Source organism: Mastacembelus armatus, chromosome 17, assembly GCF_900324485.2.
Source record: "Mastacembelus armatus chromosome 17, fMasArm1.2, whole genome shotgun sequence".
Taxonomy (NCBI): domain Eukaryota; kingdom Metazoa; phylum Chordata; class Actinopteri; order Synbranchiformes; family Mastacembelidae; genus Mastacembelus; species Mastacembelus armatus.
In genome coordinates, this window is record NC_046649.1 from 14520139 (window position 1) to 14542410 (window position 22272).

At 40.8% G+C, this 22272-nt stretch overlaps 2 protein-coding genes across 4 annotated transcripts; one reads left to right on the forward strand and one right to left on the reverse strand.

Annotated features, from left to right (window-relative positions):
• Nucleotides 1-2363: 2363 nt before the first annotated feature.
• Nucleotides 2364-11651, reverse strand: ss18 (SS18 subunit of BAF chromatin remodeling complex). 3 transcript variants are annotated; one of them, XM_026313903.2, is made up of 11 exons: nt 11467-11651; nt 10917-10993; nt 10751-10835; nt 9840-9996; nt 8996-9226; nt 8650-8820; nt 8266-8343; nt 7094-7216; nt 5068-5198; nt 4580-4642; nt 2364-3838 (listed from the first exon to the last, which is right to left on the reverse strand). In XM_026313903.2, the coding sequence occupies exons 1-10, from the start codon at nt 11533-11535 to the stop codon at nt 4625-4627; spliced, it is 1140 nt and encodes a 379-aa protein (XP_026169688.1). In that variant the 5' UTR covers nt 11536-11651; the 3' UTR covers nt 2364-3838; nt 4580-4624. The 3 variants fall into 3 exon arrangements, with proteins under 3 accessions (XP_026169688.1, XP_026169687.1, XP_026169689.1); XM_026313902.2 differs by lacking the exon at nt 4580-4642; XM_026313904.2 differs by lacking the exons at nt 4580-4642; nt 8266-8343.
• A 608-nt stretch (nt 11652-12259) lies between these two features.
• Nucleotides 12260-14938, forward strand: psma8 (proteasome 20S subunit alpha 8). The gene is made up of 7 exons (XM_026314602.2): nt 12260-12466; nt 13127-13253; nt 13471-13595; nt 13763-13885; nt 14000-14119; nt 14313-14375; nt 14456-14938. The coding sequence occupies exons 1-7, from the start codon at nt 12365-12367 to the stop codon at nt 14549-14551; spliced, it is 756 nt and encodes a 251-aa protein (XP_026170387.1). The 5' UTR covers nt 12260-12364; the 3' UTR covers nt 14552-14938.
• The last annotated feature ends 7334 nt before the right edge of the window (nt 14939-22272 follow it).

Sequence of the window (22272 nt, forward strand, 5' to 3'; positions counted from 1 at the left end):
ACATCAGATGCATGCAAAACAATGTCTTTCTAGGGGATCACCCTATTTGTGTATGTAGGTCCAAAAACTCTTTTCGGTTGTTTTGAAACTAGATATAATAGCTCGCACAAATATCTGTGAGGCAAGTATATATCTGGCAGGCATAATGATGAACATGTAATATTGAACATTGTCTTTTTTTTTTTTTTTTTTACAAACAATGGCAATTAATCATTCTTTGTAAACACTGCAAATTGCTTTACAGAAAACTCATTTAGCCTTGCAGCATTTATCTCATATATCAGTACAGAGACAACATACAGAGGAGTCTTATCCAAATCACAGGCCTTTGTTTGCAGCTGTCGTGACATATTCATGACTCGGGCCATAATAGTCAGATTCCTGTTATATCCCCCAGGGAGAGCAGAGAGAATTGTGTCACATCCAATTACTGCAGCACACTGTAGAGGTAAATCAAAACTCGTGCCATGAACTCTGCAATCTAAGGTGCACACACACACTCACTACATGAACAAAACAAGACAACAGTTATATCAACATTGATAAAATATTGGAAAACACATTCCCTGGGTCATATATGGATCACACGGGGAAATGGTATTGGCTGGAGGCAGTTGGCTGGCGTCCTGTCGAAACATAATACATAAGCTCTCAGAACAAGTGAGGCAGACCACGCTTACTCAAGATTTTACAATTACGGAACTGTTTGCCAAGATGCAGAAACTGAAACTGCAGATGAGGATGATGATATGCTCCTTATTGGATGAGGAACAATCGGGTCACCAATTTCACCCACGCCTTCTGCTCTGCACCAATAAGATGCTTTTCTGCAGAGTGAAATGCCTTTGTCTTTTCCTCCACCGTAGTCTTTGGGAGGCCTGGTGGTTTGGTGGTTGGAGGGTATCTCAGCAGTGCATAGCCCTGTTTCACCCTGGAGCGGTGCAAAGCTCCTGCCCAATAAAACAGGCTGCATCCCCAGGGCCCCTCCCTCAAGCCTCCAGTCAGCGCTTGTTTTTGCACCATTTATTTAGTGTGACACATCTCCAATTAAACTGTGGAGGCTGCTGCATTCCCCCCATAACTACCTCTTATACCTCCCCATAGACTTTCTGTCACACTGAGAGTGTGGGTATGAGAGAGTGAAAGGAAGAGTTAGTGAGAGAGAGAGAGAGAGAGAGATCACATCTTGCCTGCCAGCTATGATCACAATGTCATTTTCCCCTCAGTGGTTAGGAGCCTCCTCTGAAAGGTGCCTTGAATTATAATTATCAAAATATTGAACAAGATAATCATCCTCTTAAATGATTCAGCCCCTTCACTATTTTCCTGACAATCACAGAACATGTATGCTCTACACAGGTAAAAAGATCTTTTTTGCAAGGCCACACTTTGTAATATTCAGTTAGTTATGTTAGTCATTAATAAACTACTATAAAAATACTTGATCAGAACTCCTCTACTGCTTCACTTTATGTTACGTTACCGAGTTAAATTAATGAGCATTAAAGAAGATCTTTCATAGGATGTAAGAGTCTCCTTGCCACCTCTTCATCCTCCCTGAACGGCCCCAGACACAGTCACAGGAGGAGTGACTTTGTCCGACCCCAATCCCGTCTGCAAGAGCGCAGCTGAGGGCAGCAGCTGCCAGGGAGGACTGGTGGGGGAGCGCCCAAATCGGCAGCTCTGCCAAGCAGAGGGGCCGGAGGGAGCCCCAGTGGCAGCTGGGAAGGGTGGGGCGGCCAGCTGTGGAGCAGCAGGATGGTGGGGTGACTAGGAGATGCCACTAAACCTGAGCAGAGATACACAAATGCACACACATGCACGGAAATTTTATACAGGCCAACTCTAAAAGTTCACACTTCATTCTTTTTCTTAAAGCGCTCCTCCTGCACTCATTCTCATCTACACACACTAACACTCATCATTGGCACCAAGGCAACCCAAGTCTGTGGCCTTCTTAACACCAACACCACCCTCCCATCACGTGCTTTGGCCACACATCTGGTGTGCCATCTGTATCACTCCCCCCAATGTGACAGGTAGTCCCTCTCCCTCTCTGGAGGGAGTAGAAAGGGAAAGAGGGACACGGAAGGTAATTTTGGGTGTAAATGTGCTCTGGACCTCTCTGGATGCATCTGGACAAAGCAGACCTGCTGCTGAGTAGGGCAGGGTCATTATCAGTTGGAAGCTTACTACCGGATAGCAGATGAAGACAAAACAATTATATCATACTGTCATATTATGACAGCGCTAATAGTGCACATCTTGTTTATGTTGCTCTCAGAATGAATGGTTGCACTTTTGTGTTCAATAAAAACATCTCAATAAATGGTTAAATGCTAAAAATAACACAAGTCAAAACATATTAAAGATGCTTCCAATTTATTATAATGTACAGTTATACATTGCCATGACACAAATGTGACCACCACTTTGATGGGGTGCAGAATGCAAAATATTAAAACAGCCATATAAACAATACCAGAGGACATTGAATTCCCCTTCTTTATGCTGCTGTACATATAGGATCAATAAAGTATGCACCATAAAACAGATATCAAGCCAGTGATATAAAACTGCACAACCAGTCTTTACTGTGAAGTCAAGGAATTAATTTCAGAACATTATTTTCACATCTTATGGTACATATTTGACAGTAACGATCTTTATTATTCACACACACAACACTATTTGAATGACATCAACTTAGACATTTAGTCAAAAGGGGGAAAAGGGATTCCAGCATTCACAAGACTAGCAAAACAGAGTATTTGTCAGAAATATTTTATTATAGCATGTTTGCTCTTTCCCATTCACCAATTTGCAGTCAATGGACAAGATTGAGGTTTATGTATAGGAAAAAGGGGCTCCAGAGAGTATTAACTTTACAATTTCTACCGGCATCTGCTACATATCACCTCTTTGGGCACATATGTCAAATGCCAATGACTATTATTCTGACTGATTTTGGTTTTAAAAAAAATTCATTCATGATCCAAATTTTATACTTAAAAACATAGTTCAACACAGAATATAACAGTTAACTGGTTTCAGACATCAATTTTTGAATTCCAGGTATGCTGCTTGTATTTGTCTTCAAGGAATTTCTGTGCATGTCCACATCAATGAAGTTGCAGATTCAACTGAATACAATACACAAGGAAAAAAACAAAACAAAACAAAAAAAAAAGGACAATCTGCTGGATGGGATCATTACAGATCTTTAAAAAACACTGACATACACATGAAATAACACAGCTTTAGTACTAGTTTCCAATCTTATACAAAGTTAGCTTGATCTAAAAAGCATAAAATATATTTTTACATTATCACATACATCAAGACATGTACCATGGCCTAGCGGGAAGTTCATCTGGTGCATTATTTCATCTCTAAGCCCCCACACATTTCCCTACTGCTGGCATTATTGCTTCTTATGAAGAGGGTGCTGAAGGATAAAGAAACAATGCACCACAGTAGATTGAAACTGTATATTTAAATCATCTCTGATATCCAAAATGCTGTTAGCCCGTTTCTGCAATGCTATAGGATAAGGCAGTTCCATTTTTAAGGCATTGCTGCTTTGAGATCATCAGAGGGTGTCATTAACATGACATTATCAAGTCAGTGTACAGAATACATTTTATAGGAGCCCAAAAAACAGGGGGAAACGTATTTTGTAATTTTTGAGTGTCGTGTCTGAGAGAACCTCAGTGAGCTGCAACCATCATTAAAGTCTGCTTAATGGTTGACCAGAGGTCAAAGCTCAGACATATCAGAGCGGAGCAGTGTGGGTTGCTGTGACCATCTCTCATTGCTGGTAATTTCCATATTGGCCCTGTGGAGAGAAATGTGATAGATTTATGTTACTCTTCTCAAAAAACATGGAGTAAAAACTTATATGTACACATCTCAATAGGGTGCAGGCAAACATCTGTGATTTCAACCATATCGTACTGCAAACCATAATTTATGGCTGCATTTGCTGGTATTGACCAGCAGGTGGCAGCAAAACCTCACAGCTTGTGAGGGCTAAAGACTAAGTGGATACCTCAGGTTTCTACAGCAGCATGGCTGAGGACAATATTCCTTATTAACAGTGGACACTAGGTCAAAGTGAGACAAATTCAGTGTAAAAACAGGAGTAACTGATGCATTTCTAAACAGGGGTCGAAGTATGTGTTAGACATTAATGAAAAGTGCAGTGGAAACAAATTTGGAAACAACTCTAATACACAACATTTTACAAATATTTTTGACAGTTTTATCATGAACACATTAATAATCAAAACCAGTGATATAAAATGGCAGTTATTAAGGATACAGCCAAAACAGGCAAGCTTTCGGCTGTCTTACTGCAGACTAAGCATGCTGTGTTTCTGGACCTCAAGACTTAAAATTCGACCCCTGGTTAATAACAAAACATAAGAGTAAACAGAAAAAAAAAAAAGATTTAAAAAAGGAAAAGAGAAAGATGGAAGAAAGATAAAGACAAAAAAGACAGAAAAAACAAACGCAAATTAAGGCTAGGTGGTCAAACATCTAGATTGGACTTTGAGGTCTTCACAGCAACCATTACCTTTGCTTCTTACAGAGCTAGTCAGGGGTTCAAATCCCCGGGTCTTTATTTCCTCATGTGCCCCTAAATATTCAAAGATAAAGATATCAAAGTGTAGCTGTGGTCCCCACATAAGACCACAGGAAATACAGGGCAACAAACAGATCTCCCTTTAAACACTACAGCAGTCTGCATAACGTTTAAGGAAGAATCCTCCTAATGCCCTCATATTTCACTGGAATGGCACACCACATTAGCCAGGATACAAAACTGAGTTAACAAATGAAAGACAATACTAACACATACACTCTTTTTGGGAAGAACAGAATTAACCCCCAATATGATGATAGCATGCATAACATACTACCTTTTAATGTTTATCTTCTATCTGGTCTCACTTAGAACTACATAAAAATTACAACTAACTGACAATGAACATAATAAAGGACGAACTAAGGTCAATGTAGAGCCAACTCTCTGTGAGTGTCCAGTGTTGTGGGTAGACTCACCTGGTCGTAACCATAAGGGCGTTGCTGCTGACCCTGTGGGGGTCCAGGCTGAGGAGGGCGATAGCCCCCGTACTGCTGTCCTTGCCCCTGAGGATAGTTTGGATACTGTCCTGGGGCACTTTGGGAGGGACCTATGACAAAAATGAGAACTTAAAATTAATGGAGGATAGTAACTTAGTACATTTACTCAAGTACTACTCTTAAGTACAATTTTGAGGCATATGTTTTTAGTATCTGGTATTTGTTGCTAATACCTTTGTACCGAATCCAAGTATGTAGTATTTTAATACTATGGTATTACTACTTTAACAAAAGACTCAATGATCTAATTAATTCTTATACTACTTCATAAAATATTGGCTGTTGTACAGCCTTGAGTAAACTTAAAACCATCTGAAATGCTGCTGGAAACAACCAACACAAGCTGTGAATTCAGCTGCTTCTAATCGGTCATCATCAGGATGTTGTGTTTCTGGCACCACACCGGTACTGGCAGTTTATTTTGAACCTAGGAACAGTTTGTATAAAAATTTGGTAACGTGGATGAAAACCACATACATCAGCCCACCCAAAAGACCAGTTCTAGTTGAAATATCTGTTTGCATGTAGTCACAGAACAATTTGTACTGCATTGTACAACAACATAAATATCCATTAAAAAGACCTCACTGGTTAGCCAGCAGTTTCCCTTGGGCATTTCTTTTCTTTTAACACAGGTCATATTATCTTCCCTAGAAAGAGGTGTGACAATCAAACTTGGGTTTAGATTCACACAAAGGAACCCAGTGCCAAAATGGTCCAAGTTTTGCTTTCTCATTAACCATTTCCTACGTTTCCTACTTGTTATTTTGAGAACTCTGGGGAGTCCCTGTTATTTTACTATCACTAATAGGCTGCGATGAAAAACGCTCATGGATGGCATAGAGAGAATGGTGGATGTGTCAGACCCATTTGTTTAGGTTGCCTCCACACCGCCTGACTGAGGAATGAATGAGAATAAGTCAGTCAGGTTGGAGCCACGCAGTGGTTCCCTAATGGAAGGAGACATCAGCAAGATTCTGCTGGTCTTCATTAGAGAACCAGGCTTCATTAAAAAAACAAAACAAAAAAAAAAAAAAAAAAAGAGATCACTTCATCAGCCCCCATACACTGTAGCTATCCACGCAGATGCTGTGAAGGACCGAGAAAAGCTTGACTGGGGCTGAAGTCAAATGAGGCCCACGCAGCATCGTTAGGCGCTCATAATGCCTTATGCTGTTGAGCGTAACCTTGTGGGGGCCTGCGAGAGAAAGGATGTGTGTGTGCCAGATGGATCTCACCTCACAGCCTCTGCTTCTCTGCTGGCTCATTACTAACATGAGCTCTGGCTCAGACTGAGGGTGAGTGATGGAAAGTTTCAGTGAAAAATGGGATGAAGAAAAAAGCCTAAAGAGTTGTAAGAACTCCAATACTTACATTGTGAGTAAAACATTTTTAGACACTGTACAGTTTATTCATATTGGCTTAATCTCAAAAGCCTGAACTCAATGTAAATACCCTCAAGTTAGAATTTAAAAGTAATAAGCCAGCTAAGAAATGTGTTTATTATAATTTGCAGCTGGCTTTTTCTGTGATGACAGCAATGTGTCCTAAAATGTTTCAAAGCATTAAAACTTCTTTTAAACAGTTTTAACTATTAATCCAAGAAGATTAAAGGCAAGTTCAAAAAGTTTGGCTGAAAGTCTACAAACACTTTGCCCTCTCAGAACAGTGTGTCATATCAAGCTGAATCACCAGGAGAAATATTAATGTGGTACCAGCCACTACTACTGATTAAATTTCTCTTCCACCAAGCTCCAACCCCTAACCTTTCATTAAGGTGGTCCTTTAATTCCTTGTTCTTGGTGATGTCTTGACATATATCTGGCAGTTACACTTCCAAGGGGCAGTAACCACCAATCAACTACTTAACAAGTGAAAAAAATAGAGATGATAGTGCCGCCTACTGGCCAAATAGGTGCCTCTTGCTCAAGAGGATCTAACTCACCGTAACCCTGCTGCTGTGGTGGGTAGCCTTGTTGACCTGGGTACTGCTGTTGAGGAGGGTAACCCTGCTGCTGGGGAGGGCCTTGCTGGTATGCTTCCTGCTGTTGGCCATATTGGGCGTTACCTTCAGGGGGCAACAGCAGGGACCGTGAACATCATGTCAACATATACAGCATGACAAGACAGGTGGGGGCTGAATAAAGAGAAATTAACATTACCTGTCCACATTTTCCATTGATTTCAGATGGTGCTTAAGGTGCACATGAAATTTGCCAACACAGCATTAACTGGCACATACAGCCATTAAAAAAACAAAACAAAACAAAACAAACAAAAAAAAAAACAACTGCTGTCTATAGCATACCCAGCAAAAACACATTAGAAATTGATACTATCTGACACTAGTTATGTAAATGTGAAGCCAAAAGGTGGTATCACACTAAACCATTTTCAAATCTTAACCTATTTTAAAAATGTTGGAGACCACAGACAAAAGGACAGTGAGAAGTGACAAGGAAAGAGAAAGCGATATTATGAATCTGCAATCTTATTGTGGCTCCTGTGTAATGCTACTCATAACCACAGCAACTTGGAGAACATCAGCAGTTTATCATTCTCAAAAGTATCTGGTGATTTCTAAGTCACTAGCGCTGCATAAAAAAGGGGAATGTGCTTCACGTCCGTCAAAACTGGCATATTGAGGAGTGGTAACAATATAAACAGGCTCACTGGTACTACCCCCAAAATGCAAGCAAGTAATAAACCCTGTATCAGCATGTGGCATTTTTTTAATGAGAATCTGAAGGACATTTTACTGTATAACCTCTTTGATACAGCATTGACCTTTGAAACTCACAAAACTCTGTCCCTGACTTTTTCCAGAAACCAGGTACAGTACCAGCTGAGGGGGTGGAATTACAAAACTGGGTGCTAACTTGTCTAGGGGGCTAAAACACCTTGTGGAATATGGTGCCCTGTGGCATGTGGATGTTTCCTCAAATCAGCTACCATCTTTTTGTTATGGCCCATAGTCACTTTGATTTCCCAGAAAATAATGAAGAAACTGAAATTTTGGTTTTTGGCACAGTCTCTTTGCATCATTTGTGTTTTAACACAACTCCTGGGTTCATTTTTTTGTTCGTTTTCTCCCAAGTGACTGCACGGTTCTCCTACCTTCTGAGGCTCCCTGTCCTGCGTGACTGTACTGGTCCCCATAGTAGTCTTCCTGCCCTGGGTACTGCTGAGGGGGTCCTACATACACATACACACAACATATAGTAGATTTAAGGTGGTGTTGGATTGATTGTGTGAGGGGAAGAGTTGAGAGGATGAATTCCTTGCTGCTAGTTCTTGTTAAAAAGCTTTGTTTTGGTCACTTGACTAAATTTATAATTGGAGGCTTCAGGTTACACCTTTAGTCATCAAGATGCTTGTGAGCTACAAAAGAGGAAATAGAAGAAATAGAGGAATAGTAAGAAATGCAGGAGGGTAGGGTAGGGAGAAGAATACCAACGCTCTCAAACTGCACACTGAACAAATGCGCTTTGAGCAGTATACCTTGCTGTGGGGGTCTGTACGGTGGCATTGGCCTCTGGCCCATCACATGGTTCCCTTGGTTGACCTGGCCCATCATGCCCATTGGGTTCTGTTGTCCTTGGTAATGCTGTCCGCCACCACCAGGAGGCATGTTATACTGCTGGGAGGGAGGCTGCTGGTGCATCATGGGACCTGTGGTACACCAGCAAATAGGTGACTCTCAAACTGTGCTAGATTGAAAACCCACATAAGAGGTACACACTTTATCAAAGGTGAGTAAATGATATGCAACAACAACTAACAACAAAGGCGAGAAGGTACTGGAAATCAATACAGCCAAGTACGAACTAATAAATGAGGTGTTTACCTTGATTGGGCTGCATGTTCATGTTTGGCCGGGGCCCATAGTTTCCCATGGGCTGGCCCTGGGTCATGTTCATTTGGCTCTGAGCAGGCATGCCCTGGGAGGAAGGCACAGTATGATTGTAGCCACCCATTGAGCCATGGCTGCTGGGAGGCATATTCATTGAGCCAGTGGGCATGTTCGGGGGCTGGTTGGGACCTGGACCAGGACCTTGCATGGGCATGTGATTAGGACCTGCAAAACAATAGCAGCGATAACCATAACTCTCTTTTAAAAAAAAAAAAAAAAAACAAAAAAAACAATAGTGTATGCGCACTGAGCCAATCTGTGGACAACTGTAATCCAAGGCTGTGTTCCCATACAACAGATATGACCAGCAAATCATTTACATTTCTGACATGTTGGACATTTGGGATTCAGCCAAACTGTAAGCAACTCTAATTATGTTTGCATCCTTCAAACTGAAGCTTTCATCAACCAGTGTAGGTAACCACACAGTCTCCAAGACTTTTACATTTTAGAATTTGCAATCACTGTGTGATAAAACAAAACCCAATATCAAACTGCTTTCAGAACATAATGAAATAAATTTGCAAACTACAGCGCACACTAAAAAGTAACATGATAAATCAGACAAACAGGACAGTTGTAATCAAACAGTACATGTCCAAGACCACCAGAGCTGGTAAATGGGTGACATCATCCTTCAGCTAAGCGACCTCCCTCACAGCTCTTTGGTGTTGCTAGGCAACACGAGTAAGACAGGGACTGAGGGAGAAGAAGGGGAATGAGAGAAGGGAGAAAGATGAGGGAGAGAAGGTTGGGGGGGTGTATGAGGGTCACATACCAGGCATCTGTCCATTCATCTGGTTCTGCATGTGTGGGGCTGGGGGGCCTCCGCTGACCATACCCTCAGAGGGCATGTTGTGACCATGTGGAGGCTGAGAGGGAGGTCCACTTTGGTTCATCCCACCAGGACCCATGGGCATGCTTTGAGTGGGTGGCTGCAGGCACACAACATGGACACATAAACACACATCAGCTGGGTAGAAACACATCTGAGCCTCAACTGCTCAAAAGAGAAAACACATGGAAAACCAACTGATAACAGCTAAAATCTTTGTAGAAAACAACATAATAAGGTACCTCACATAAAGCTGTGAGGTACCTTTATCAAGAATGAGAAAAAGACACTACATATTCAAAAGGAAAAAACAGCCATGTAGTTTAATAGACAATCAGTAAACAAACCACACTCACTTAAGTTACAGTCAGTGACCATCAAACTGCAAAAAGCATTACAGACAGTGTTTTAAGCAGCAGGAAACTGAACTGAAAACATACTATTATTACATTAACAATAGTAATACTCATCTGGGCTACTGCAGCCGTTATGATGTGTTAGGATGACACTTGTACAGAAAATTTGCCACTAAATATTTATCTATTAAAAACTAAAATGCCAAACTAGGCAGGACTAACACAGTCATTTAATTACATATAGTTGTTGAACTTGCAAGAGAGGAAAAAAACACATGAAGGATTTTCAATCAAAAACACTAAACTACATTTTTCATAACGCTGCCAGCAGAAAACCTGTTCGCCATTAATATTGGGCTGAGGGTAGATGCAGAAGATCACATAACAAAAAAGGATGTTGTACATTGGCAATTTCTTTTGCCAGATTTGAATATTTCAAGTGGAAAATTATACATCTAACATGAAAACCTGTCAGGCTGTAGGAGGATCAATACTCACAGCAGGGAGGAGAGACTGCATGTTCTGATTGGAGTCTGCTATCGTGGCCAGGTATACTAAATTTCTGTGCAGCATCTGTTGATACCTGGACAGGTGGAGAGTCGTGAATGCAGGTTTTGGGTCAAAATGAAATAAACATGACTGTGACGTGTTTTTCATAACTTACTGTGAACACTCTGCTGTTTTGCCTTTACTCTGGAAATCCATTATACACTGGATCAGCTGGTTGTTTTCGTCAAGTAACTGCAATCGTAAATTGAGATATTTATATCACGTTTGTTATGAGACAACACTGTATTTTAAATGAATGACACAAATTACTTTGGTGCAATTATTCCATTTATTTCGGATGGGTGTTGTGTGATTCAATCAGTTTGAAAAGAACAGAGAAGATGGGGGCGTTTTTGTTAAATGTGAGTGTGCGTTACTAGCTAACAAAAGACGCGTCTTGCCAGCTAGCTGTCCTCAGCTAACAAAACCGCGGGCCTCCATTCATTTGAAAAACAATTATACATTAGTCCGGTAAATCGGCCTTCAACCAGTCATCTACACATGGCGTCCTGACTCCAGAGAGGTTCATATTCACCGCGCTTTGACCCTGAACATTGTTTCCGATCTAGTCACAGTTGGACTTGGATGGGCACTGATTAGCCCACAAGCTAACTGTGTGTGCTACCATAGCCTCCATTCTGCGACGCGCTAAAAAGATGAATTACCTTTTGTATTCCAGCGGGTGTTATATCACCCTTCCCACGCTGTCTGTGAGGTGCGAACGTCATCGACATGGTGATACTGCATGAAATTAAACTGAACTAGAGCATAAAAGTCAAAAGTAGCTAACACACTTAACAAATCGGTAGAACTCAGATCAAGCAGTTCAGAATAGGATGCAATTTCGTAATGCAGTGGTCCGTTCTAGGGGGGATAAAGCACGTTTGAAAACATAGTTGATAAATATTGTTTATTTTAATCACACTGAGATTCTTGGCGCTCAGTTTTATTTCAGGTAATTTGTATTGTTTTAGCCAATCTATTTATTTAGTTGAAAGTTTAAGCATTGTGGCTCAATTGAATTGAAATTTCACCCATTTTTTATATAGTGGAACAGTCTAGCTCTAATCCAAAAGGCCACGGGAAATGGACTGCTCGAAAAAAAGGGGAAACGCACATCAGATTTTACTGTTCCTATAAAATACAAATTACACTAGATGCAGCTTTAGGCATAATGACTGATAGCAGTGTTTATTAGTCCTTAGTTTAATATATTTAAATTACTCCACATTGCCTCTATATTCCATGTTATTCAGCATCGAATTTGTATATACAGGATAAATAAAACTTAGTATTGAAATAACCTCTTGCTTGTATTAACTTTTGAATTAAATTAATTGATTTACAGAAAAGTTGAGCAAATTGTGCAATTTTCCACTGTATTCTTAATAGCAATTCTTCTCTGGTGGACCCTAGTTTTGGTATCACCCGAGTTCAGAGGTCATGCGCAGGCGCTGTTTTCTATACACGGCATCTTCAGTGTGAGCGGCTCGTTGCTAACTAGCTGAATCATCTGTCTGAAGTCTCCGGTTTTTTCTGTGAGTGTGCGTGTCTTGCGGTGCAATGGCGGCAAGATATGACAGAGCGATTACTGTCTTTTCTCCCGATGGTCATCTTTTTCAAGTAGAATATGCACAAGAAGCAGTAAAGAAAGGTTCCACAGCGGTAAGTCCCGCAATGAAACTAATGCTAATGCTAACATAAGCAAACGGTAGCTAGTTAGCCAGCCTGCTAAGCTAGCAGTCATTGTAACAGTTACGTCATTTGTTTAGCTAGTTTTACACGAAACTGTTGTTTTTATAGCCTTGTTGACTTGTAAGTCTGTAACTTCCACATGTAATGTACCGAACCTATGTCACTTAGTGTCAATTTAAAGTATTATTAATGTTAGCAAGCATTTGTCGCTGTGTCACTCTCAGTACTTTCAGTTTCATTGTGATAACCTCAACTAACATTAACGCTAGTTCATATGTTTCAAATGTTTGTTTCAGCCATTACATAAGTTGAATCTTTTTCTCCCAAAATGTGTAAACAATAAAATACACCAATGCTTATACTACAAAACAATGCAAACAACACGTTGGCATGGAAGTAGAAGGATTGTGTCAAACAGTCTTTTACTAGGCGGCACACTAATATGTTGGAAGGGCATTTAAGGATTCACAATGCAAACTTTAAGCCTGAAACACTTCAGTAACTACTGTTTCTCTTAAAAGCAACCTACCCAATTCAAAGATTAGCTGAAGCAAAAAGACCTATTCAAAATTTGCAATCTTAGGAAATCAGGTTTGATGATCCTTTTTGTTTGTTTGTTTTCCTGTGCAGGTGGGAATCAGAGGTAAAGACATTGTTGTCCTTGGTGTTGAAAAGAAATCTGTAGCAAAGCTGCAGGAGGAAAGAACTGTTCGCAAGATATGTGCCCTGGATGAGCATGTCTGCATGGCATTTGCGGGTAACTAAGACAAACAAGCATTTTCTAAACCTAAATCATTTGTAACACCTAATATTTCATCTCACAGCTCACTTTGACGAACCACTCTTAAAGTCATTTCAGATACACCAATCATTTCAGATCAACATCAATCATTAGGATTTTATCATATACACTTTTGTTGTACTGTCCTTGTCTGGTGTGTACTCATTTATTAACCTGTGTCAATATTTTTAAGGTCTGACAGCAGATGCCCGCATAGTGATAAACAGAGCTCGTGTTGAGTGCCAGAGCCACAGGCTAACTGTTGAGGACCCAGTCACAGTGGAATACATCACACGTTATATAGCTACACTGAAACAGGTACTTCCATTCATTTCTTAATTTCCAAAGTTTATTACTAAAAATGATTTTTAATTGAATTGACAAGAATGTTAATTTTATATTTTCTTGTCTAGTTTTTGATATTATGTCTAACACCAGATTTCTAAGAATGGCTTGTCACATCTGTCTGTTGGTCATATTTGTAGCGCTACACTCAGAGCAATGGGCGCAGGCCATTTGGCATCTCTGCATTAATTGTTGGCTTTGATTACGATGGAACTCCCAGGCTGTATCAGACAGACCCATCAGGAACGTACCATGCCTGGAAGGTCAGTGAGTTTTCTCTTTGTACATAGGTTATGCAATATGTTTATGCAACATGTACCCCATTAGTTTGAAATTTTATATGATTTAACATTTGTGTTATTCTTGAAAAATATCAGGCAAATGCAATTGGTCGTAGTGCAAAAACTGTGAGGGAGTTCTTGGAGAAGAATTACACAGATGAAGCCATTGCTGGGGACAATGAGGCAATCAAGTTGGCTATCAAAGCTTTGCTTGAGGTAAGCTCAAAATTATGCTATTTATTGAATAATTAAATCTCTTTACAATAAGATGACCTCACTGCCAACCAAATATTTATAATGTTGTTACATAAAGAATGACAAATAAAGGATGGGCGGGAGGCACAAACTATTATTAATCTGAGGTCTGAGGCTCAGATATGCTACTTCACAGTTATTTATTTTGTCACAGGTTGTCCAATCAGGAGGAAAGAATATTGAACTTGCTGTTATCCGACGGAATCAGCCATTGAAGGTGATATGCTGAAAATGTTTGGATTTTGTTTCTTTTTCTTTTTCTTTTTTTTATAAGCTAATAGCCTTTGTTATTTACAGATTTTGGAATCCAAGGAAATTGAGACCCTGGTTGCTGAGATTGAAAAGGAAAAAGAGGAAGAGGCAGAGAAGAAGAAGCAGAAAAAATCCACTTGAAGCAGTTAACAAAGAATTTTTCTTTATTGCACTTGGATGACAATAACAGTTTCAGAGGGTTTATTCATTTATTTCATTTTAAAGAGTTGAATCATAACTTGAGATCTGTGGATGTATCAGAAATGTTTTGAATACATTTCTGAATGCTACTGTACCATTTGCAAAGAATAGCAGGTTCACCTACTTCCAGCTATTGAGTTGACTGATGTGTAAAAGCACATAAATAGATCTCAAGTTAGAGTTTATATCCTAAGCTATACTTACAGGATGTTTTTTATATCATTCATCAAGCAACTCTGGTGGCGATCAGTCTCAATGTTGAAAAATTTGCAGCAGTCAGAAACATAATGAAACTGAATACCTAATAAAAATCTGATTTTGTAAAAATTTTGTGATTTGTGAAAGTAGTTTTAAACAGTCAATTGTACAAAATGGCTTTACTTGGTACTTTTACTTATAATAATTAGTAGAGATGAACTGACTGGGTTTTTCAAGATGAGAGTAGTGGCACTTTAAAAATGGGTTCCTACTTTTTTTTTTTTCACCCCTTTATTGATTATCCTACTGCAAAGCAAGTACTGCGATAAAGATAACTACAGTTTAAAACACCACTAGCGGCAGTATAGTGTGAGGCTATAAACTGCAGTGTTTTTCATTTATCAGCATTCTGTCGCACAGACCTGAAAATGGAAAGAAAAAAGTAGCTTGGATTGCTTTATAAAGTGCTCACCTCTCCCTTAGTCATTTAAAACAAATTAGTGATGAGCGAATGAAGTGTCTAATGGTGGCCCAACGAGACCCTTTTTTTGCCTCTCTTTTTTTTATTTCACCCTAAATTCGCTTATCAAGCAACCGCTCCTCTGAATTCTCAACGACACAATTATGGCCGGCGGTGTGGTAGGGCTGCTTAATGGGATCCTGGCCTCAGACCCCAGTGGGAACTTTCAGTGACTTTAATCTGGAGCCCTTTGAAAAGTTGTGCTGTGCTGTGCTGAAGAGCCCCAGGGGTTCCCTCTGACTCTCACCAAAGACATAATGGTGAATAGTAAAGTCCTTCATTTAGAGTCATCTCCCCAAGCCAGGATTTCCTGAGTGGGTGCCCTGGCTGCCTTGACTGGAGCAATTGCACTTTGTCTGCAATTTGTCTTGTTTGTGAGGCTTTTTTGAGTTTGGTGTTTGGGCTGGTGTCAGAGTATCAATTAAACATCTGACATTACTTCCGTATGTTATGTCATTAAATCCTAGGAGACCAATCCATCATGTCTTATGTAAATAAGTAATTGCCATACAGTGATGTGGCAGGATTCATAAGATTATGATGTTGGTTTGTTGGTGCACAGGTTGCAGACACAGGGATACTGGATCTATTGGATGACAAAACAAGCTACAGGTAAACTTCAATAAAGTTTATACTGGGTAATCCTCTAGTCACAGAGGCTATCTGATCCATCTTGTCAATTGAGCAAAAGCAGCTTATTCTGTGCTGTTGCTAAGATTCGTAGTGTTTTGAAATGCTTGTGGGAAGAGTTTTTCTGTGTTTGAGTTCTTTTTTTTTTTTTTTTGCGGGCATTGTTGTTGCCCATAATCAGTGCTTCTGTGCCTCAGGACAAAGTCCATCTCTCATATCGCTAGCTGCTGCTCATCATTAATGCAGAAAATAATGGCTTCACCAGAGGTCATCGACGGAGGATCGAGGCCTGAGGACATGTACTCTCCAAGCAAGTATGCACGCTGCTGCAGGCTTTCGACTGAGTGCGTTGTTTGTATGCACACAAACACAGCTTACAGGCCAATTGCACATACAAGTACTGAACACTATTAATGTGAGCACACAACAGATTTTTTTAAAATAGTGCCCACATTTTTTTTTTTCCTTTCATCTGTCATGCACATACACTTTAGGCAAAGTGTGTTCTCAATACATGGGGAAAAAAATAACATCCCACATGTTCATAACTGATTTATGTATTTGGTTATGTTTAACATCAGCACACTGACCCTTTTCTAACAATATGCATTGCTCTCCTCTCCAAGTCACAGGCAGACTTTACTGTGAGGGTCTTCTTTTTTTTTTTTCATTCTAATGTGCCACCCTGTGGCTGTGTTTTAAAGTGTGCACCTCCTGGGATGTTTCAAATTTGTCAGTGCAGAATGTCCTTAGGTCCAAATAAGTCAACAGCTTCATTGGTAGAAGCACTCAGATACTACCATTCTCTGGGTACTTCTATAAGGTTACGTTGGTCCTCTGTTAAGACAGTCTCATTATCACCTTCTACCAGCAGAGTGCAGTGTTGCATAAACACAGTGTTCACATCATATCGCTTACTCTTTCATCTCACTTTTTGTCCTACTGATTGACAGTGTGACTCTTATGTTTAATAGAGAGCAGAATTGGCGAGAGACTGACATGTTTTTGTCTCCTGTGCTTTAGTACACAGCTACAAAGGCTCTCTGAGCAGTTGAATCCATCGAGGGAGAGTTGTTTTGCTTAAAATTGTCAGATGAAAAAGCAACATTGCTTATGTCCTCCAGCAATGGCCAAGCTGTCAGAGTGTGTTGGGTCATAAAAGGCTACGCTCTCAACACTGTCCCTTTTCTGCTTGTCACATGTCAACAGTTGCACACATACACTGTGTATAGTGGTTTGGTCTGCCCCCACTTATGCCCCTCAGGGCTCTGCAGTATGAAGTAAAGTTTGGGCATATTGATGTGCTGGCTTAGATATCCATAAGCGATCAAAATATGTTCTCTTTTAATGTTCTCTTTTAACTTATACCTCCAGGGATACATTATGAATATCATTCTATTATCTCATATCACACATCTCATCTTCTCTGTCCTTAAATCTCTTTCCTCTCTCTCTCCTTCTCATGCACAACACGCAGCACATCTTGATTTTCGACTGTTTTCTTCATGAACACACCCACCACTCTTATCATCATCACACAGAGCAACATATACAGAGGGACGACGTCAGCTTCAGTTGTCATTTACCTTTGTGCCCTCTGAATGGTGTTGAGATACGAACAGTTTGTGGGAAGAGACTAAAGGCATGGTTTTGAGTTACCCCTCAAGAGTCAACTGTCAGGCGTTTTGTCTCGCAGAAGAATATGAGTGTATCCTCCTCTAATTGAAAATCGACACCAACAGGCCAGAAAGAGAGAAGGAGAATGGAGAGAACAGGAGAGACGAGGGAGGAGTGAGCAAAAGGAGAGGGAGAGGCAAAAAGGAGTAGACAGAGCTAAAATAAACAATTCCCAGGATGCTGCAGGCCAAAAACAAATGGCCCTAGGGCTTCATGGCCTCTCAGGGCTGTGGCAGAAGCCAGTCATTCACATCACATAGCATTACTGGGGATGGGGTTACAGGAAAATGTCAGCCGACGCATAAGGAGGAACCATCGGCCCATAGGATAATTCGATTGCCTGAGGGATGTGCAATCTTGCATTCCCACGATTCCTCTCTTTCCACCCACACCCCCTTTTCATTGTATTTTTGAATCCATTTTCTTTCTCAGTTATTTAATGTTTTCAATTCTGTTGTTTGCTCTAGTAGCCATGTATATTTATGCATGTGTGAGATTATTGTGGAGGTTACTGTGCTCCTGCAGTGGGTTTGCTACAGTGCATTTTCTGTGCAGTCTTCTCTTTTATCCCCATGGGAATTTTATGGACCATTAGTTTTGTAGTGTGGCCTCTGAAATCTTGATTTACAACCTGATCATTATCAAAAATTTCTTCCCACTTGTCCTAATGCACCCTCACAGGGATACGTGTTGTATCACTGGTCATGGAACAAATGTTGTCCCTTCCAGTCCTGCTCCTGTGGCAGAGGTGGTAAAGGTGCAATTATTTAGGAATATGAGTCACTGCAGGTTGCACATCAAAAACTGTTTATGGTTGGATTTTTTTAAATCATGATTTCTGTAACACAGCTGTTGTTGCTACCTCATTACTGCATGCCACTTTGAAGCAAAGAATCGGTGCATGTGTTAGGGCATGAACATGCAGCTGCATATATGCGCGTGCATTTGATAAAGACAGAGAAGGATGGAGAGAGCAAAAGAAAGAGACAGCGAAAGAGTTCAGCGCAGATATCTGAGTGCGTCTGACAGGGAGGACAGCCCTGGAGGCAGGTCCTAGCCCTTCAGCACCGAAAATGACACATGACTGCTTTGACTTTTGTCATCCCCTGTCTCCCTCCGCCCCCAAACCCAAGCCTCCAACAAACACCGAGGCTAGCATAGATACACGCTCTCACACACACTCGGAGACACACAGTCACACTGTATACTGCTTAGATTACATTATCTTTATCCCCAGGACATGAGCCCTCCTTGTTGGATGACATTTAGGCTTGTGCAGCACTAAGGTTACCTTTCTTTGCCTCTGAGTTAAAGATGCCTGTCTGCAGCATGCATTTGAAATGAAGGACGGGAAAAAAATCAGATGAGAAAGATTTCCAAAAGCACTTTGATCAGAGGCATCAACAGTCACGCACAAACTTGTTAAGCAGTATGTAAATTTGGGCTGATACTGAATAAAGTTGCCAGAATGGCATGAATCCATTGTGCTGCGATGATCAAAATAAAAGAGGGCTTCATATGCTGGAGGGCAAGAAAGTCACAGACATGAAGGTTTTTTTCCTTCCTCTTTTTTTCTACAAAGGGGCTGATGGGATGCAAAGAGGAGAGAAGGAGGGGAGGGAAATGAAAGATAGGGGAAAGCCTGGAAGGATCTCAATCTAAATTAGCCGAGTAGAAGGAAGACTGTGCTGAGTGAGACATATAATTAAAACCAAAGTGATGAAAACATCAGCACTCACTCAGTCACTCACCAGATGAAATTCTGAAATTGCTATTAGGGTGATCTGAAGATGTTTCAAAGCTAAAGGTAAATCTAGACTGTTGTTAAGGCACGCCAGCCTGCCATTTACTCTTTACAGGCCTTTCTCTCACCATCTCTCTTCATCTGACTCCTCTCACCCTTTTTCTTTATCCCTCCCTCGTTCCCTCTTTCTCTCATTCTGACACCCTGAGATGAATAGATGCTGTCACTGAGACTCTTGTAGCCTGTCAGCTTTTAAACAAACAGTTAGTAAAAGGATCACTTTCACAGGAAACCTCCCAGTCTGAGGTGAGGTTATCAGCTTTGGCTTGCTGTGTCCTGACTCTACTGGTAGACCTATGGTGTGATTGAAGTAAGGAACATGACCTTATTCATGGAACCAGCCTTAAACCTCATCATACTATACTATACATTCATATTAAGTGCCGCTTTGAATTATTGCATTCATAAGATTGTTTTTGTAGCTTGGCAGGGATAACACTGTCCTGCATTTTGTCCTCAATGCTGAACATTTTATTTATTCTGGCAGCCTGCGTCTGTAACCAAATGTCTCTGGCAGTTAGAGAGAAAGCATTTTAACTGAGGGCCCTTTTCCTCCCTCCAGTATAGTGTACCTCCAGTAAATCTGTCCTCCTGACAACAAATGTCCCTACACTAAAAAGGCCCCTCAAAAACAAAAAAAAGAGAGAGAGAGAGAGAAAAATTTGTGAGGAAAAAAAAAACACCCCCCTCAGGTGTGTTCCCTCTCACTCTTCTTCTCTGCACCTGCACTGAGTCTCTCAAGTCCTCCGTGTGTTTCTCCACACAATGGAGACAGTGCATAGCCTCTGGCACCTCTCTCCAGCTGAGAGCCACCTCTCTCCAGAGGACAGAAGAGGAAAACTGCCAGCACTAACAACGGATCCTGGCAGATAAAGGAGCAGATAGGCGAAGGGAAGAGTGCCTTGGACAATGCTTGCCTCGCCCTGGTCTTTATTGCTGCTTCCTTTGGTTCTGAGACAATGGTAATAACAATTGTCAGGACAAAATGTTGCTGATGATGGGAGGGTGTTGCTCATACAGTTAGAAAGACCAATCATTTTGCAGTAGCATTTGAATAATATTATATTTAGAAATGCTACATATTTATTACAATTTCTCAGCAATGTGGTCTCTCTTTGCATAGGTATGTTTTCCACTGCATAGAGTTTGAACAACCCCCTCACACTGATTCATTTTCTCATTTAAACTGAATCCTTCACTATAAAAATGTGTCAGCTTAACCACAAACACTTAGCTGTTTGGGTGTTTTTTCATCGTCCCGTAATGTAGTAGAGCCAGGCTGGCTGACCCAGCACCAGATCAGTGTACCACTCACACTCCTGAGGGCAGCTGACGTGAACAGTGGTTAGGCGAGACGACGGTTGCAGGTCGCCCAGGCCACAGCTGGAAATCCCCAGGCTAACGTGCTGACCTGATGTGATTAAATGTACATCCAGCTGCATGGAAATAGTGTTACACCTTGAGATTTGTCTTAGTGATGTGAAACATGTTTTGTGTCAGAATCCACAAAAAAAACTATGGCTTTCACTGTTTTACGAGAGCTGGATTAGAAAAATTTGCATAACTTTTTTTCTTTACTCTAATTTCTTTTATTGATCCAGCCAGTGTGTGTGGTCTATGAGAGCCAATCTCCCAGTATTTGTCCTGAGAAAGACCTTGATAGGAATGGGGTCTGAGTGAGAGCGCTTATTTTATTCTGTTCCATGCTGCTGCAGGCTATGGCTGTATTAATGCAATGGCAGGGATCTTTGAAGTTGTGACTTTATGAGACAAAAGCTAATTTCCTTTCCTTTGTTCATTATCGAGAGAGACTTCCAGCCGGGCGGAAAGCATGCTGTGCTAATTATTCCATTCATGAGTTGTCTCTAAAGTATGTAATGGATTTCACTGGGCTTTTCACAGGTAAGCAGAGTGATATAGCATATACACATCTGTCAACATACTGGTTTACAGCGATAATTCTTTAGAAATTCATGTAATCCTTGCCAGATAAAGAGGAGCATATTATCATGTCTTTATACATTTATGGTAATCGTAATCAAGACTTACAACACAATAGATCTGCAACTTTCAGTTGTCGTTTTGTGTGTTGGTTGTAAGTTAACTTTAAATCAGGGATGAAACATAACCTCGCTTTCACTGATGTCTCAACAAATATGTCCTCTGCAGACTTATAAGACCAAAACCACTTTGCAACTCTTTATGATCTGAGCCCAATTTCACAAATGAGTTTCAGAGTTTGTAGGGCCAAGTTAGGCATGTGACATAATGGGATTTCCATATTTCCCTGAAACACAACTTGGCAGAGCATGAAGGGAAATGGAACATTTCACATTCCATCTTTGCCGTGTACCAGGATGCCACCCACAACACCTGAGCACTCCCAATCAGCGAGATGTGTGTGTCCTGCCATGGATGTATGATGTGTATCCTGCCAGTCAGCTCAGACAGCAATGAAAAGGCGGTGACACAAGTAAAGCCATATACCTCCTCCGCTGCTGCCTGACAACCCTCCTCCTCCAGCTCCTCTTCCTCCTCCTCTCTCCCCTGCTTTGTTTGTGCTCATTTTATTCTCTGTGCAGCCTCCTGGCAGGCAGGTCAAGGTTTACCCTCGCACCACACACCATTTCCCTCACATACCGCCTGGGGGAGGAACACTAGAAGCCTGAGGCAAGGGCAAGCCCAAACAGCTCACACAACATTGCCGCCATCACCACCTCTAACCACACGGATAGAAGGACAGAAATACTGAGCTCACAATCACACAACTGGATCTTTGTCTTTATTTTTTTTTTCTTCCACAAATTATACCTTTTTTTCTTTTCCTTTCAT